Here is a 16,047-nt window from a genome sequence, read left to right as displayed (position 1 = left end):
AAACTTGCTTGCAACTGCATTCAATTTAAAGATAAACTTGGGAAGACGTAACATCTTCACTATTTAAGTCTTCTCATTTGTGATCATGGGATAACTCTCCACTTACATAGGTCTTTTTTATGTCCCTTAAAGACATCTTAGAACATCAAGCAATCTAGTTGAATTTATTTCTAGATACCTTATCATTTTTGTAATTATGTAAGTGGGATTTCTATTTGCATTACACTTCCTGATTGTTTTCTACCGTTGCACAAGGTATTTTTACATTTTATCTGTTGATCTCACCTATCTACCATCTTGCAGAACTCATTTATTTTAAATGAATTTTCTATCTGGATAATATTGGGTTGGCCAGAAAGTTCGTTCGGGTTCTTCTGTAAGATAATATCATTTGCAAAGAGGCACCAATTCCATTTCTTCCTTTTGGTGTTTGCATTTCTGGTTCTGTGTTTGTTTTATGACACTGGTGAAGACCTCTTGTGACAGCAGGCCTTTCTGTGTCATTCCTGACTTTCACGGACGTGACTCTAATATTTCTCCACCATGGATGCTGGATGCTGTATATCTTCAGCAAACAGACTTTAAACAGGTTACAGAGGTTTCTTTTTACTACAGACAGTCCCTGACTTAATGGTACTTCCACTTAGGATTTTTTGACTTTAACATGGTGAGAACGTGATTCGCATTCAGTAGAAATCGTACTTCGAATTTTGCATTTTAATCATTTCCTGGGTTAGCGACATGCTGTCCGATCCTCTCTCGTGACGCTGGGCAGGGAGCCTCAGGGCCCAAGCAGCCCAGCTCATGAGGGCAAACCACTGATACACTTGCAACCAGTCTGGACCCAGACAACCATTCTGCCTGCCACTTCAGTACAGCATTCAATAAATTACATGAGATAGTCGACATTTTATTGTAAAATAGGTTTGTGTTAGATTTTGCCCAACTGTAGGCTAATGAAACTGTTCTGAAAACATTTAAGGTGGGCAAGGCCAAGCTATAGTGAGTTAGGTGTACTAAATGCACTTTTGACTTAACGATATTATCAAATTGCAATCAGTTTATAGGGATGTAAGTCAAGGAAGATCTGTACTGGTTTAGTAAGAGTTTGGTTGTTACTGTTTGTTTTGCATTATATGAGTGGAGAACTGTATTAAATAACTCTGTCTCCGGTACAATGACCATTTTCTACCCTTTAGTCTTTTCACATGTTAAATGTGTTCACAGTCTAATGATGGGAAAGCATCCTTGCATTATTATAATAAATCCAATTTGGTCATAACATTTGTTTGTTCTGTGTTTTATTCAAGATAAACTGTTAAACGTGATTCCTCAATGCTTTCCACAGACTTTTTGGTTGTATGTTAAAATGTGAAATAGGCCCGTACTTGGATTTCTTGGACTGTCTCTTACAAAACTACAGAACGTTATAAAATGAGTGGGAGAGCTCTTCTCCTCTCTCTCTCCAGCCACTGGCATAAAAAGAGAAATTATTTGTTTTTTGAAGGCTCCATGACACTCATTTGCAGAATTCCCTGAGCATCTCTGAGGAGGTGGTATTATTTTCTGACTCCTCTCTGCCAGAGTTCTTTATTAAAATTTGATATTTCTCCAAGTGTCAACTATGTTTTGTTTCTCCCTTTCAACTATTCTTCTTTATTCCTTCAGGATTCTCCACCTAAAACTTTTGAGTGCTGTCTGTACTCACAGAGCTATATTTTCCATCAGGTCACATAATGTTTAATTCACATGGCACAGAAGAAACATTCTTGGTTTTCTTAGGTAATCTCTAAGCTAGTTCTTCTTTCAGATGCAATCAGGTTTTTGTTTTTGTTTTTTTTTTTAAGCCGCCTTTTTAGAGCAGTTTTAGGTATACAACAAAATTGAGAGGGGGATGCAGAGTTTCCCATTTATCCTGTACTCCCTACATATGCATAGCTGCCCCAAAAGCACCATCACTCACTAGAATGGTACATTTTTTTTTTTACCAAGGATGAACCAACACTGACACATCAAAATCACACGAAGTCCACAGCGCACTTTAGGGTCCACCTTTGGTGAACCCTGGTACATTCCATGCGTTTGGACAAATGTATCCACAGTGATGTCAAGCATTCTAACATCACACATAGTATTTTCACTACCCCAAAATCCTCTCTGTTCTGCCTCTTCATCCTTCCCCACTGTTGCCTCTGTCTCCATAGTTTTCCCTTTTCCAGAATGTCATATAGTTGGAATCATACAGTATGTAGCCTTTTCAAACTGGTTCTTTTACTTCGTAATATGCATTTAAGATTTTCTGTGTCTTGTCATGGCTTGATAGCTCATTTCCCTCTAACACTGAATAATATTGCACCACAGTTTATTTACCCATCACCTACTGAAGGACATCTTGGTCCCTTCCACCTTTTGGCAATTATGACTGAAGCTACTATAAATATCTGTGTGCAAGTTTTCAGGTGGACATAAATTTTCAACTCACTTGAGCAAATACCAAGGAACAGGAATGGCTGTCTCATATGGTAAAAGGATGGCTAGTTTTGCAAGAAACTATCAAACCGTCTTCCAAAGTGGCTGCACCGCTTTGTATCGCCACCAGCAATGATTAGACTTCCTGTTGCTCCACAGTCTCCCCAGCACTTGGTGTTGCAATTTTGTCTGTATATTTTTGCAGTACATTAATTATCCATTTCCCTCATACGTTCACATTTATTGGCATAAAGCTGTTCATGGTTTTCTCGTTTGACGATACTTTTTATCTCTGACATGCCTACATATGATTTTCTTGCACGTCCTTCTTCGTCCCGAGCTTCTGTGATTTTGGTAGATTTTAGGAAACACTGGCTTTAGTTCTGTTTCTGTCTATTGATATTTTCTTCATCATTTCAATGATTTCTGATCTTAACTTTTTTTTTTTTTTTTTTTTGCGGTACATGGGCCTCTCACTGTTGCGGCCCCTCCCGTTGCGGAGCACAGGCTCTGGACGCGCAGGCTCAGCGGCCATGGCTCACGGGCCCAGCCGCTTTGCGGCACGTGCGATCTTCCCGGACCGGGGCACGAACCCGTGTCCCCTGCATCAGCAGGCGGACTCTCAACCACTGCGCCACCAGGGAAGCCCGTACACGCCTTTTTCATTGAGTTCTAAACGACTGGTATTGTCATTGTGATCTCCTAACCATGAGTGAAGTAAGGAGGTATTGTAACGTTTCCACAATACGTTTACATGTTTTGTTTTGAACTTTTTCTGTTGACTTCTGATTTAATCACACTGGGTCAAAGACCGTGGCATGCATGAAACAATGCTTACAATTCAGTTCAACTTTCCATATATGGTCAACTTTTTAAAAAGTTATACAGATTTTAGAGAAGAATCAAGTGTCTTGTCTGTTGGGTGCAGGGTTCTACGTATTTCTACTAATTTGAACCTGTTAATACTATTAGAGATATCCTAACAGTATTATATATAAATAATACAATAGCACTACTATAATTATATATAAATAATACTATAATTATATACTATAATTATATATAAATAATAATCCTCGTATTTCATATTTTCTGTTTGACATCCTTTTTTGTTCACATCTGGCTTTTCGCCCTTTTCTGCTTGATGTCGGCTGTTTTTATAAACTGTAGATTCCCTTATATGTTTTTCTGCTAGGTTACAAACTACAGATTATACACGTATTCTTTGAGTAATTACAGTCAATAGTTTAGTTGCACCTAATATTTTAAACTATCTTTTTTTCTAATGTAGTCTCAAGTCATTTTACATTCCTTTTATCCTAACTAGGGTCTTATTATGATTCCATCACACATTTAACACTCATTCCCAATGGCTAATTAACCAAAGTTTTAGTTTAACCTGGTTTTAACAATTCACATAGAATTCAGCTTATGACACAGCATTTCTTTCTCGGCCCATTACTGTTTTCATGCTTCCAGGCCTTCCTCACAATCCACATTTCTTCTTCTGGAAGTACAGCTTGTAATCATTCTTTTAGTGAGGACTGCCAGTAATAAACTGTCTCAACCTTCATCTGAAAGCTTTGTTTTGCTTTCACAAGATGTTGGGATAAAATTTTAGATGGACAGTTCTTTTTCCCTCAACACCTTAAAAATCTCCTGCATTGTCTTCTGGCTCCTCCTGGGCCCAAGTCGGCCATCCATCCAATGGCCATTCCTGGGTTGTGAAATCTGTTTCCCTTTGGATTTTCTCTTGTCTTCCATTTTCTGGAATAACGCTAAATGGTTTTAGATGCGGAAGAACCGTCATCTTTCCTCTTAGTTCTCTGAGTGCGGTGGGGGGGCTCTGCCTCCTCATTTCTGGCCCGTTCTTGACCAGCATCTCTTCAAACCCCACCCCCATTCCCTCCACTCTCCTGTCCTCATGCGCGTCTACATGACCGCGTCCAATGGCCCGTCCACGTTTTCCCGTGACTCTCTGGGCTACAGGGAGGTGACTCCAGCTCATCCATTCTCTTTAGACCAAATCCAGCATTTTGGAAATGCCAATGGCTATTCATCTCATTTCCAAAGCTTCTCAGGGACTCTCTCTCACACCCCCCGTTCTTGCTTCATTTCTTCCCATTGTGTTTCACAGTTTCTTGTCCTCTCTGGTGGATGTTATTCTTGCTTTCATCTCCAGGGCATTACAAACACATTTATCTGCACGTTTAAGAGGCAATCTCTCGATCCTGGGAGCTGCGCTGCCTCGTAGCAGACTGCTTCCTGTGCTGGGAACACCGGCGTGCAGTGGTACCTGGGCTGGGCTGGGCTTCTGCGTCCCCTGCCCACCCTCCCGTGTGCTGGGGTATTGGGACGCTCAGGGACCTCCTCAAGGGAGGCTGCAGTGCTGCGGGGCCGTGCCAGCTGCCTGGCCGTAGGTCCACATGCACTGTTTTCCAGGGTCTTTCAGGAGGGGGCGTGCCCCACCCCAGCTCCCAGCGAGCTGCAGGAGCTTGGCCCCTACTAGTCCCTGCGACCTGAACCGCTGCCGTCGGTGGTGGCTTTGGTACCTGCAGCCTGGTGGGCACGGGTGTCAGCACTGCTCACTGCTCTGGGGGCATCTCCGTCCTGTGTCTGAGCCAGGCTGAGTCCTTTTGATTTTCCTGTTTTATGTGCCGTGTGTGCAGAATTACTGAAGACTGGAGGGAAAGGTGGTCAATGTCATGATGGCTTAAAAGCCTGCACTGTCTGGGGAGCTGAGTTCAGCCTGGAGCCACGTCCACTCACTCCCCCAGGCCCAGCCACAGCTGCTGAGACACGCAGACCCCAGGTCACTCATTGTAAGCAGTGAGATGTAATAAGCTAAGATTTCTCTGAGTTTCAAAGCCGATGTGATCAAACTGGTACTCCTCTCGCATCACTTTGTGTGAGAGTTTTCTAAAAGGGCACCCTAAAATTACGCTTGACACAGGAAATCCCGACAGCTTTTACAAATCTTCTAATGCTCGAGAAAACATCCTTTTGACTTCATGGCTAGCTCCCAGACTTTATTTTTGCTAAATTTCATCCTCTTTCTCCTTAGGCAATTAAGAAAATCTGATTATTCTAATTCCTACCAGCTCTAAACCCTACAATTTCTGATACTTAAACTCTCTAATAATCTCAACCACCAGCCATGTGTGCTCTTCCTGTCCCATCTCATGATCAGACCGATTATCTTCCTAAGTCCTGCCCTGCGTGAAAGCTTGGGTTTATTAGACCTACGTTACCAGACCTCGTAACCATTTAACCAGAAGAAACAGAAGGAATCTTAGGAAAGTAGAGAACTGCCAAGAGTACATACACACAAAACCAGCTTAAGTGCAAATAAAAATGCCAAAATCAAGAGGGTCCCACCATGGAGGGGCCTCTAAGGTTGGCTTGAAGTTGAATCCTGGGAAAATTCACATGAAATCTATTTGGAAGTTTTGCTCACTGAAGTTGGTTCATTGAAAGAAACTATAGGAATATGTCAAAAATCAAGTATTTCTCTCTTTTATAGAGTTTATTTTCCTTAAAGGGGAAAAGAAGAGCTAAGGTCAGCATCTTCTTATATCAGAGCTAGGAACAGTTTCTTAGAATACAAAGCCTAGCATCGCTACAAAGCTGTAGTGAGAGTCAGGGCATCTGTGTCAGGGCGCTTTTGTGACTCCGTCCTTACCTTGGTGATTCGCCAGCCGGTCAGGCGGCGCTGGGAAGCCGGGTCCTGCCAGATTGCCAGGACGGCGAGGAGATGTCTGTTCCACCTGGTCCTGGAGAGACAGGTGCGGAAAGACTCTGGTCAAAAGAAGCACTTCACAGGGGTCACATCCACCACCCCCAGCATTTCTTTTCTTTCTTCCCCCATTTCTTACTTTTTCGATTTATTTACTTTTTTAGTTTTGAACGACAGTTGTTTAAAATACGCAGTAAAAGGAAAGTTAATCATAAAAAGGGATAGCCTGCTGGCTAGGGAGTTGGAAGAAAAAGTTACTCCTTGTTTTTGGCTTAAATTGCTTTCCCTGAATAGCAATTCAAAAAGAATTACTGTCAACTGCAGGGTTTAAGCCATGAATGTAAAGAATTAGCATTCCATGGAGTACAGGCATCTTCTGTAACAATTACTGGTGATCAAGCCCTAGGTGGTCTGTTACCTGGTACGGAAAGGCCCAGCGACTGTTTTATAATTAGACCCTCCACAGAGCATCCAGAGCTCAGTGGCACTGCAAAAAGAAATTTTCCTAACAGTATAGATTTATTCAGATTAAAATTTTTTCCTACATCAGTTTTAATAAATTATATTTTTATAGGCGCTTGTCTAATCTAAAATTCCAAATTTATTGGCATATTATTCATAACATCCTCTGATTTTATTTTACTATCTGAAGAGATGTCACTATAATTTTCCTGTTACTGGTTGTTGGTGGGATCTTTCTTGATTTGTTTCACTGATTAGTGGGAAATACATTTTATTGATATTTTCAGAGAATAATCTTTTAGCTTTTTTGACCCTCTCTATTGTATTTTGTTTCTATTTCAGTATTTTTTCCTCTCTTTCTTTTTTCTAATTTTATTGGAGTCTAGTTGATTTACAATATTGTGTTAGTTTCAGGTGTACAGCACAGTGATTCAGTATATATATATATATATATATATATATATATATATATATATATACACATACATTCATTATTTTTCAGATTCTTTCCCCTTGTAGGTTTTTACAGAATACTGAGTAGAGCTCCCTGTGCTATACAGTAGATCTTTGTTGGTTATCTATATTATACATAGTAGTGTGTATATTCAGTGGCATTTTTTAGACCTCAGGTGAAGAGAAAAATTTTCAGTAAAAGTTAAAACAGCAACATTAAAATCAAGCCCACAACTCCAGGGCTTCCCTGGTGGCACATTGGTTGAGAGTCCGCCTGCCGATGCAGGGGACACGGGTTCGTGCCCTGGTCCGGGAAGATCCCACATGCCGCGGAGCGGCTGGGCCCGTGAGCCATGGCCGCTGAGCCTGTGCATCCGGAGCCTGTGCTCCGCAACGGGAGAGGCCACAACAGTGAGAGGCCCGCGTACCGCAAAAAAAAAAAAAAAAAAAGCCCACAACTCCAGAAAAACATCTTCATGGGATTATAATCAAGCCAATGAAAGATACATTAAAACATGGACAAAGAAAATGGGCCTGTACAATATTTACATGCTTAAAATAAAGTATTAGCAGTGATTAACTTGGGGTGGAGAGATGACAGACTTCTCTGGTAGATTTAAGAAGCTTTCATAATTTTTATAAATGCACATACATTGCCTCTGTAATTGGAAAGGTTTTAGAACTGTGTCAGAAAGTATAAGACCTACATGGAAAATCTATTAATATTAATAAAAATTGACACAAGTACAAGTAGCTACCTTCAGCATCCTGGTACCACAAAGTTCCGCACATGGAAAGTCCCCCTCCCCCACCCCCTGGGTGCCGGCATGGCGTGGAGCTTATGCTGCCAGCCGAACTCCCATTTCATAGATGAGGAAGCTGAGGCATGGAAGGAGCGTCCACCCGCTATCACCCCGTGGTTAGGGGCAGCCCTGGGACTGGACCCCAGGCAGCTGGGCCCCAGAACCCAAGTGCCTTCCAGCCCAAGCTGCTCACACAAGAAACTCCAAAAAAGCACATTATTCTGACAAGACACTTTATGGCCTGAATGCTCCCCCCATCCCCTGGCCAGTGGCTTCTGCATCCAGAGCCTTGGCCTGCCCGGGGGTAGGAGAGGATGGGTGATAACCCCACTGTGTGTCCACAGGTGTGGGTCTGGTCCACACTCCGCTGGGGCCACTCCCAAGAGAGGGAGGGCAGAGTGGGGAGCAGCACGGAGAGAGTCCAGAAGGGAGCGAAGATGCTTGCTACCCGGGGAGCACAGCCGCCTTCACACCTTCCTCCAGAAAACCTGGGAAAGCTGAACAAAGACCTCTGGTAAGGGAGAGGTTTTCACGCGCTTCTCTCTCTCTGCTCTCCCCCGTCAAAAGGAATAGCTCTCTTTTGGCTTTTTTAATCACAGACATAATGCTTGCTAGTTAGGAAAATCTAGATGCTAAAGAAAAGTATAAAGACAAAAGTGAACATGAACCTCTCTTCTCTCACCCAAGGATGTTATCCTATCAGCAGTTTCTGGGCAGTTCTTCCAAAGGAAAAAAAAAAGCACACACAGAGTGTGCGTACAGATGCAATGTTTGAATTTTTTATGGATAGCGTATATGTTATGTTTGAATCACATGGGGGTTACAAATGATTCTGATAAAAAATGGAATCACAGTCATGACACCTACTGTTATATTTTAACGTAGCTTTCTGAAATTTTCCATGGCAACAAACATTCCCCATCAGCCCTTTCATAATTCTAGCATACCCCATTAAGTAGCTGTGTAACACGATTTCTTTCATTAAGACCCAACTGGCGAACGTAGAGTTTGTTAAGAAAGTAAGGTTTTGACTGGGAGAGAGGAGAGGGATTAGTTTGGAGAACATGGTGTCTGGGAAGCAAGAGTGATGCCACTAAGACTGCCCCCCTCCCCCGCCCACAAGGTGCTGAAGGTGGAGCTGGGCTGTCAAGGTTAGAGTACAGGGTGGTCCCGCCAGCCTAAGAGATTCAGCAGTCTCCCCGTCCGGGGTCACCCCACCTATTTTCAGCACCTCCACAGCCCAGTGTCTCTCCATCCAATCGGCTCTTTACCATCTGAGAGAAATATTTTTTCCTTCTTTTCCAAATCTTAAAACCACCCATATAAATTTTTGCAAATACAGACACAAAAATTAGCCTAAATCCCATGACAGTGGGGTAAGGTAGCATTCTCCTGGACTTTGCACCTTTACTATGCATAGCTGGACACTGCGAAAATCACATGGTATAGACAATTTTGTGTTTTTTCCCCAATTTACATCACAAGAGGTTATTTTAAAACCTTGGTGAATATCATTTATTCAGATTCTAAACTAGTCTCAGAAACACTTTCAGCCATTTGCAAATTTCAGATAAACATAAATACAATCAAGCAAATACCTCTGTGCATAAACCCTGTCCACATTTCTGATTATTCGCTTAGGATCCCCAGAGGTAGAAGGCCTAGGTCGAAAGTTAGGTGCTTTTTTTTTGAGTCTAGACACACACTGTCAAGCTCTCGTTCACTCAGCTTACCCCTCCACCTGAAACAGAGACCTGCCCACTTCCCGACATCCCAGGCAGCTAACACTGTGATGGTGACTGTTTTGGAATTTTTATCTTGCCAGTCAGTCCCAGAGGCAGGCAGTGGCCTAATCCTGTGGTTTTCACAAGCAGGTCTTAAATCCTGAAGTTGGACATTTTTTTCACATGCTCATCAGGCCTTTGTGTTTCTCCTTTTGGACTACCCTTTTTTTGACAGGCCAGCCGGACCAGTGCAAGGGCTCCCAATCGAGCCTCTGTGAAGGAACCTCAGCCCCCCATCACCCGGCTGAGGGTTTGGGACCAGCTCTGGACTCGCCGAGTCAGTTGGCAAAATCTGTCGAATGGGCCGCACACCGCCTGCAGGACGGCTGGGAGGGCACCAGCCCTGAGGCCCTGGACTCCCCAGATATGTCGGTCTGTCTCTTAATCTCCCAGGATGAGTTCTTTATGTGCTAAGAAACAAAGTCTGGTCCTCTTTGTAGCAAATACTTTTCCCACCTTGTCTGAGATTTAATTCCATTTCTTGATTCTCAGAGTTTAAGTCAATGCAGTCAAGTTTATTGAACTTTTCTTTGGGGCTCATTGTTTTACACTTGAAGCATCCATTTACGTGTTGTCCTGGTTTCTTCCCCGACTGGGTGCATTCTCTTTCATCCCTCTGCCATCTATTTTGGAGGGCAGGAAGAGGTGAGGCCAAAAACTGACCAGTCCACACAGGCCCATTTATCACCCAATCTTCCCTCGTGCCTGGTCTGGAAGGTCACTTTCACATCCCACGTTACAATCCACGCACACAGGGGTCTGTGGTCCTCGTTGGTGCCACAGACCTGCTCCTTCCTGGGCTAGCTCCCAGGTTCCCATGCTCACTGCTGCTGGACACGTTTATCAGCAGCATGTGTCCCCCCTTTGCTGCTTCTACATGAGCTCCTCAGCCACTTTCTTCTAAACAAGCAGTGTCAAAGTGTCATGGGGAAGAACAAACCTGACTCCATACTGGATCTGTTTCTTTTACTTTAACCTTTGTCCTCTATCGCTTTTGCTTCGAGTTAAATATACAGGAGAGCCCATTCTCAAGGCTCTGACCCTTAAGGATATAACACCTTTCCATTCATACAGAAATAAAGTGTTGCAGAACACAGAGTGACGTTCCTCTTGCTGAAGGTTTACAGGGACATTGTGAACTGACACACGTGGACAGCTGCAAGAGCAAAGGACTGTGACACCAAGAAGCCTGCAGCAACCAACCATGCCCCTCCCTCACCTGGCCTTTACAAATGCTTTGCTGAAACCCTTCGGGGTAGTTCGGGGTTTTATGGGGCATAAGCCACCCACCTCCTTGCATGGCCCTGCAATAAACCTTTCTCTGCTCCAAACTCCAATACTTCAGTATAGTTTGGCCCCACTGTGCGTCAGGCACATGGACTTGCGTTTGGTAACAGAAGTCTGCTTGGATTATTTAAACTTCCATCTGGAATATTTCCTTATATTTAAGTAATTACTACCCATTACTAACACGAATGTTGGGAGTGGACCATCTGACTGAAATCAGACCACACAAGCATCGAAAGTATAAACCAAGAAGCTGTGATACCCCACATATTTCAAAGGGTTTGGGGGTCCAGCTGACCCGAGGCCCTGCTCAAGGCGTTTCTGGGGCTGGGCGTGGCCTGACAGGTAGACAAACACCTCGGTGTTTCCCGTGCACCTGCCATTCTGAGAGCCAGTCACCCAGCAACACGCTGCCCTCCTGAGAACACCTCTTTTCAGTGATGTGCACAGCAGACCCCACCGAGACCTCTGTTCAGAAAACAAGTAACCTTCTAACCTAATTTAAGGCAAACTTGTCTAAACAGCGTGACCAGATTTAGCAACTAAAAATACAGAACGTTCAGTGAAACTTGAATTTCAGACAAACAACTAATAGTTTTTCTGGTGTATGTCCCAAATATTGCATGGGGCTTATCCTAAAAAAATGTTGTGGTTTATCTGAATTTAACTTGGCAGGTTCTAGTTTATCTGGCAACTCTACACCTAAAGTACCATTTGAAATCTGACAGGCTTGCCTGACAAATTACAGCAGTAAGAACAAAATCTCGACAATTGCCTCATTTGTTCATATATAAAACTCCCAGATCGAAAGAGCAGAAGTCAGCATATAGAAGCTTCGGACAAGAATTCTATTATGTTGCAAAGCCAAGAGAAATGAAATAGTATGGAAACTGATGGTGTTTGTAAACCAAAGCCAGAGCACGAAGGCCCACCGTGGCATAGAACAGAAACTCCCCCCAGTGCTGGAAGGTCAAGGGCAGAGAAGTGCACAATTACACAAACTGGGACCAGGGTAAAGTCTTCTCGCTGGGCTGGCCTGGTCTCCTCCAGGACTAGTTTGGTCTGTCTGGGGGGGTTCTCCCGTCCCAGGTTGGTGGGCCTCCCTCTTGGTGAGGGGCTCAGAGTGGCCAGGCCGGGGCCCAGGGCCAGCACTACACAGCCTCCTTGTCTGCATGAGGCCCATGGCCTGCAGAGGAAGGCGCGGGTTCTTCTCTGAAGGTGGCCACTAGCCGACGATGCTTCTCTGAGGCAGTCCTTGGTCATAGTGCTGTTTACCCCTCGGAGAGGTGGGCGGCTGGGAGCCCCTTCATTAAAGCTGCATGGGTCACTTCACCATTTAGTGCTGGATCCCCAAACCCATGTGCTTTAGAAGCATTTTCCAAAGTCGGAAGCAAGCAAGGCCTAGACACCTTCCTCCTGCAGGATGACCTCGTGCTAAGTGATCTCGTCCAAGCCTCGCTGAGCCCTGGGAGCTGGTAGGGGGTGAGCCACAGGGTGCGAAGGGGCAGGCAGGAGAGGCCAGACATGGACTGATTCTCCAGCACGGCCGTGCGATTCCTCTAGAAAGTTCCTTAGTGAGCCCCACTTCTGGGGTCACATGAACGCCCCCAGGCTTGCTCCTTCGGGCCTCTTGCTGGCTCCAGGCTGGGGCACCAACCTGGCCAGCTCCTCTGGACCCTCCAGTCCCACCCTGGACCTGTCCTCCTCGCCGCCCGGGAGCGCCCACTGCCCACTGCTGAGGCCTCTGCCCATGGAGGGGCTGCGGGGGGAAACCTGCAGGTTTAAAGATTACACCTAAAAAGTGCCTCAAGCTGGGGTCAGGACTCCACAGGGCCTGGCGACAGGGCTTGGGCCCCTCCCTGTCATTCCCAGAGCATCACGCTAGTCTCACCTGGAGAAACAAGTGAGAAATGCAGACTCCAGGGCCCTGTTCAGTCCTGAGTCTGAGCTGGAGTCTGAGCTCCTTACCTTAGGTGATTCACTCACTGGAACATTCCAGGGGCCACAGTCGTGTGCCTCCCCCTCCTGCTCTTTGTGGAGTCCTCACTGTCTGGAATATTCTCTGCCCTCCATACACACCATCTGCTTAACCCCCAGGTCCAGCCCAAAAGGCACCCCCTTCTGGAGCTTTCTGTGACAGCCCACAGGACCGTGGTCACTTACCCCTCACCCCGCTGCCCTGCTTCAATTAAAGTGAGAAGTAAGGAGGGTGCACCCCTCCTCCCCTAGAGCACCGACCACTCTGTCCCCTCCTCCCACCCCCAGCCCGACCCCAGCCTCACCGCCGACTGCTTCTCAGGGAGGCGGTGAAGGTGGAGGCCCCAGGATGGAAGCAAGGCCTCGGAACGCTGTCCTGGGACACACAACCCCCTGCTGGAGGCCAGCAGAACGACCTGTGCTTCAGCAAAGACCTTGACAATGCAGCCTGGGTGCAGAACAGGCAAGAGGCCAACTGTCAGCTGGCACTCACGTCTAATAAACCCTGGCCTAAGCTGCTGTGGAACAGTACAAGATGCTCAAGAAGAACACTGCTCCAGGGACCAGAAATGTTCACTGGGCAGGTGAGCAGTTCTGGGGTCACATATGCCTCGGAGAGCAGCTATGAGAATTTGGTGAGACCGGGGTGTAACAGTCAGCACAGCATCTGCTGGGTAACAAATGGGAATGAACAGGTAAGGCCAGACTCTGGGATCAAATCCCAGTTTCCAACCTGCTGGTTAGTCCTGTGACATTGGGCAACTTCCTGCATCTCTGTGCTTCCTTGGGGAAGAATGGGGACCTCACAGGTCGGTTGGGATGATTAAATTAAAATGATGTAAACAAAGGGTCTGTTGAGTGACTAAAGCTACCAGGTGTTCAGTGATGGTCAGTAAGCAACAGGGACAAGAAGTCCGTAAACAAGATCTCTCTCTAGTGGGCGTCCCAGGGATTTGTCCTCACACCTGCCTGTATACAATCTCTCAGGGACCTGAATAAAGACACAGTAGGTGCCCTTAGTTACCCTGCTAAGTTGAACAAAGATCAACACCACAGAAAACAGAACGAGAGGAACTGAAATGTACTCGACAAGCGAGAATGCTCAATCAGAATCTACAAGCAGAAATCTAACGTGAATAAACGTAAACACTAGAGGACCCAAAACCAACCAGCCAACCAGCCAACAGTGCACGAGAATGGTGTAGGGGAACGGGCAGTCCCAGGACAGCAGCCCGAGGCGGCGGCTAAGACAAAGCCAGAGTGGCTCCCAGCCACCCACAGCCCTACCGACAGCTGGCCCTCTGCTGAGCAGGGAAAAGACGTAATGACAAGGGATCCCTGCTCCAGCTCCCGGCAGCTCTTGGGCCTCCCCCAGGTCTTTCCCACCAGGTAGCCCTTCTGCCCCCTGACCTTGCTGCCTGGAGAAACTGCTGACCCCCAGCTAAGGCACAACAGGCCAACGCTTCTGAAAATCAACATGGGAAATGCAAGTGTCATGGCTTCTATCATTTCACACAAGGTTCAGTTAAAGCTGTAGAACAAATCAAAATGGAAATCCACTAAGCTATGAGACGGCTGTCCTAGTGAAGAATAGGCAACTAAATGGCCCAAAGTCCGCTTCTGTCCACGGCATGTATGTCTTACTGTAGAACTTTCAAACACATACAGGTGGGGAGGTGTGATCCAGATTTCATAGTCACCCTCCCCTGAGCCACAGACAATCACTAATTTTTATTAAAAATGGGTGTGAAGATTCCAGTTCAAGATGGTGACATAGGAAGATCCTGAACTCACCTGTTCCTACGGACACACTGACCTTACAGCTACCCAGGGAACAATCTGCTCCTAAAAAGCCTACGGCTGGCTGAGTGATGCCCGCACGTCAGACAAACAAGAAGGAAACCATATCAAGGCAGGAGGGAGGGGCTGGGACACGACCTGGCCATAAACCCCACCCCTGGCTCAGTGACCCACAACTGGGAGAAAACTCGAAATCTGGAGCTTCTCCCGAGGAGCAAAGCTTCAAACCCCACATCAGTACCTCAATGTGTAGGGTCTGCACCTGAGAGGCAAGCCTGAAAAATCATCTAATTTTGAAAAACAAAGGGGCTCATGTCCCAAGATGCACAGGACTGCAGTGATCTGGAAGGGCCCACGTGCTTGGACTCACCCGCCCGAGAGCCCAGCTCAGAGGTCGGTGCCATCTTCACAACCTCTCTCTGCTGCACTCCAGAGCACCAGCGTCTCCTGGGGGGGAGCTTTACATACTACAGGTACCCTTGTTTCCAGGTCTAGTGCCCTGGTTTCAGCAGTTGCTTCCCAGGGGATGCCACCTGGTCACCTGGCTCTGGAGGCCAGAGGGCCTGCATTCCTGGGATTCACAAGACTCTGGCGATCAGAGAGATGGTTCGTGCAAAGATGCACCCTACGGCACTGCACAGAGAGCAGATGGAGCCCCAATATTTGTGACGGCCACCCAGGGGACACCACGAGATAGTCTGTCCAACGGGGCTTACTTTTGGGGCCCCACACGACTGTATATATTTATACACTTTTGAAAGCTAATGCCTGAGGGTCTGGCTTCCAAGCAGCCTGTACTGAGGTGCTGAGATCCTCCCCTTAAACACACTGACAGGTTGTGGTACATAATCAATGACTGGGAGACATCAAAAATACAATGGGCTTCTGAGAGAAGCACAAAGGTTTGACTGATGACCAAGAGCTGGGGAAGGGTTGACAAGAAAACGTATGAAATAATAATAAATCTCACTGAAAGGTAATTATATAGTATAGATATAAATTAGGCACTTATAAATAATTAGTTAAGGGATAATAAGATAAAAAGATGTAAAATATGACATCAAAAACATAAAACGTGGTGGAGTGGGAGAGAAAAAATGCTGAGCTTTATTTAGAATGGGATCAAACTTAAGTTCTTATCAACTTAAAATAGACTGTTATAGATGTAACTTATTAAGCCTCACAGTAACCACAAAGCAAAAACCTATATAGAAAATATACAAAAGAAAAAGACAAAGGAATATAAGCATTATATAAGCACTAAAGAAAGTCATAA

General features: G+C 45.5%; 1 protein-coding gene across 10 annotated transcripts in view; it reads right to left on the bottom strand.

The window, feature by feature from the left end:
• The window catches only part of GRB10 (growth factor receptor bound protein 10), a 197,208-nt gene that overhangs the window by 93,832 nt on the left and 87,329 nt on the right, over positions 1-16,047 (bottom strand). For all 10 annotated transcript variants that reach the window (XM_089917928.1, XM_089917926.1, XM_089917925.1 and 7 more), the window contains one exon: positions 6,152-6,242. In XM_089917928.1, the coding sequence (XP_089774054.1) occupies positions 6,152-6,242 (91 nt within the window). The remainder of the gene's footprint in view (positions 1-6,151; positions 6,243-16,047) is intronic.

The sequence above is a fragment of the Delphinapterus leucas genome, chromosome 9 (assembly GCF_059928025.1).
Source record: "Delphinapterus leucas isolate spDelLeu-1000000601 "Yukka" chromosome 9, BTC_Dleu_Yukka2, whole genome shotgun sequence".
In the NCBI taxonomy this organism is placed as follows: domain Eukaryota; kingdom Metazoa; phylum Chordata; class Mammalia; order Artiodactyla; family Monodontidae; genus Delphinapterus; species Delphinapterus leucas.
This window is presented reverse-complemented; position numbering and strand designations above follow the sequence as displayed.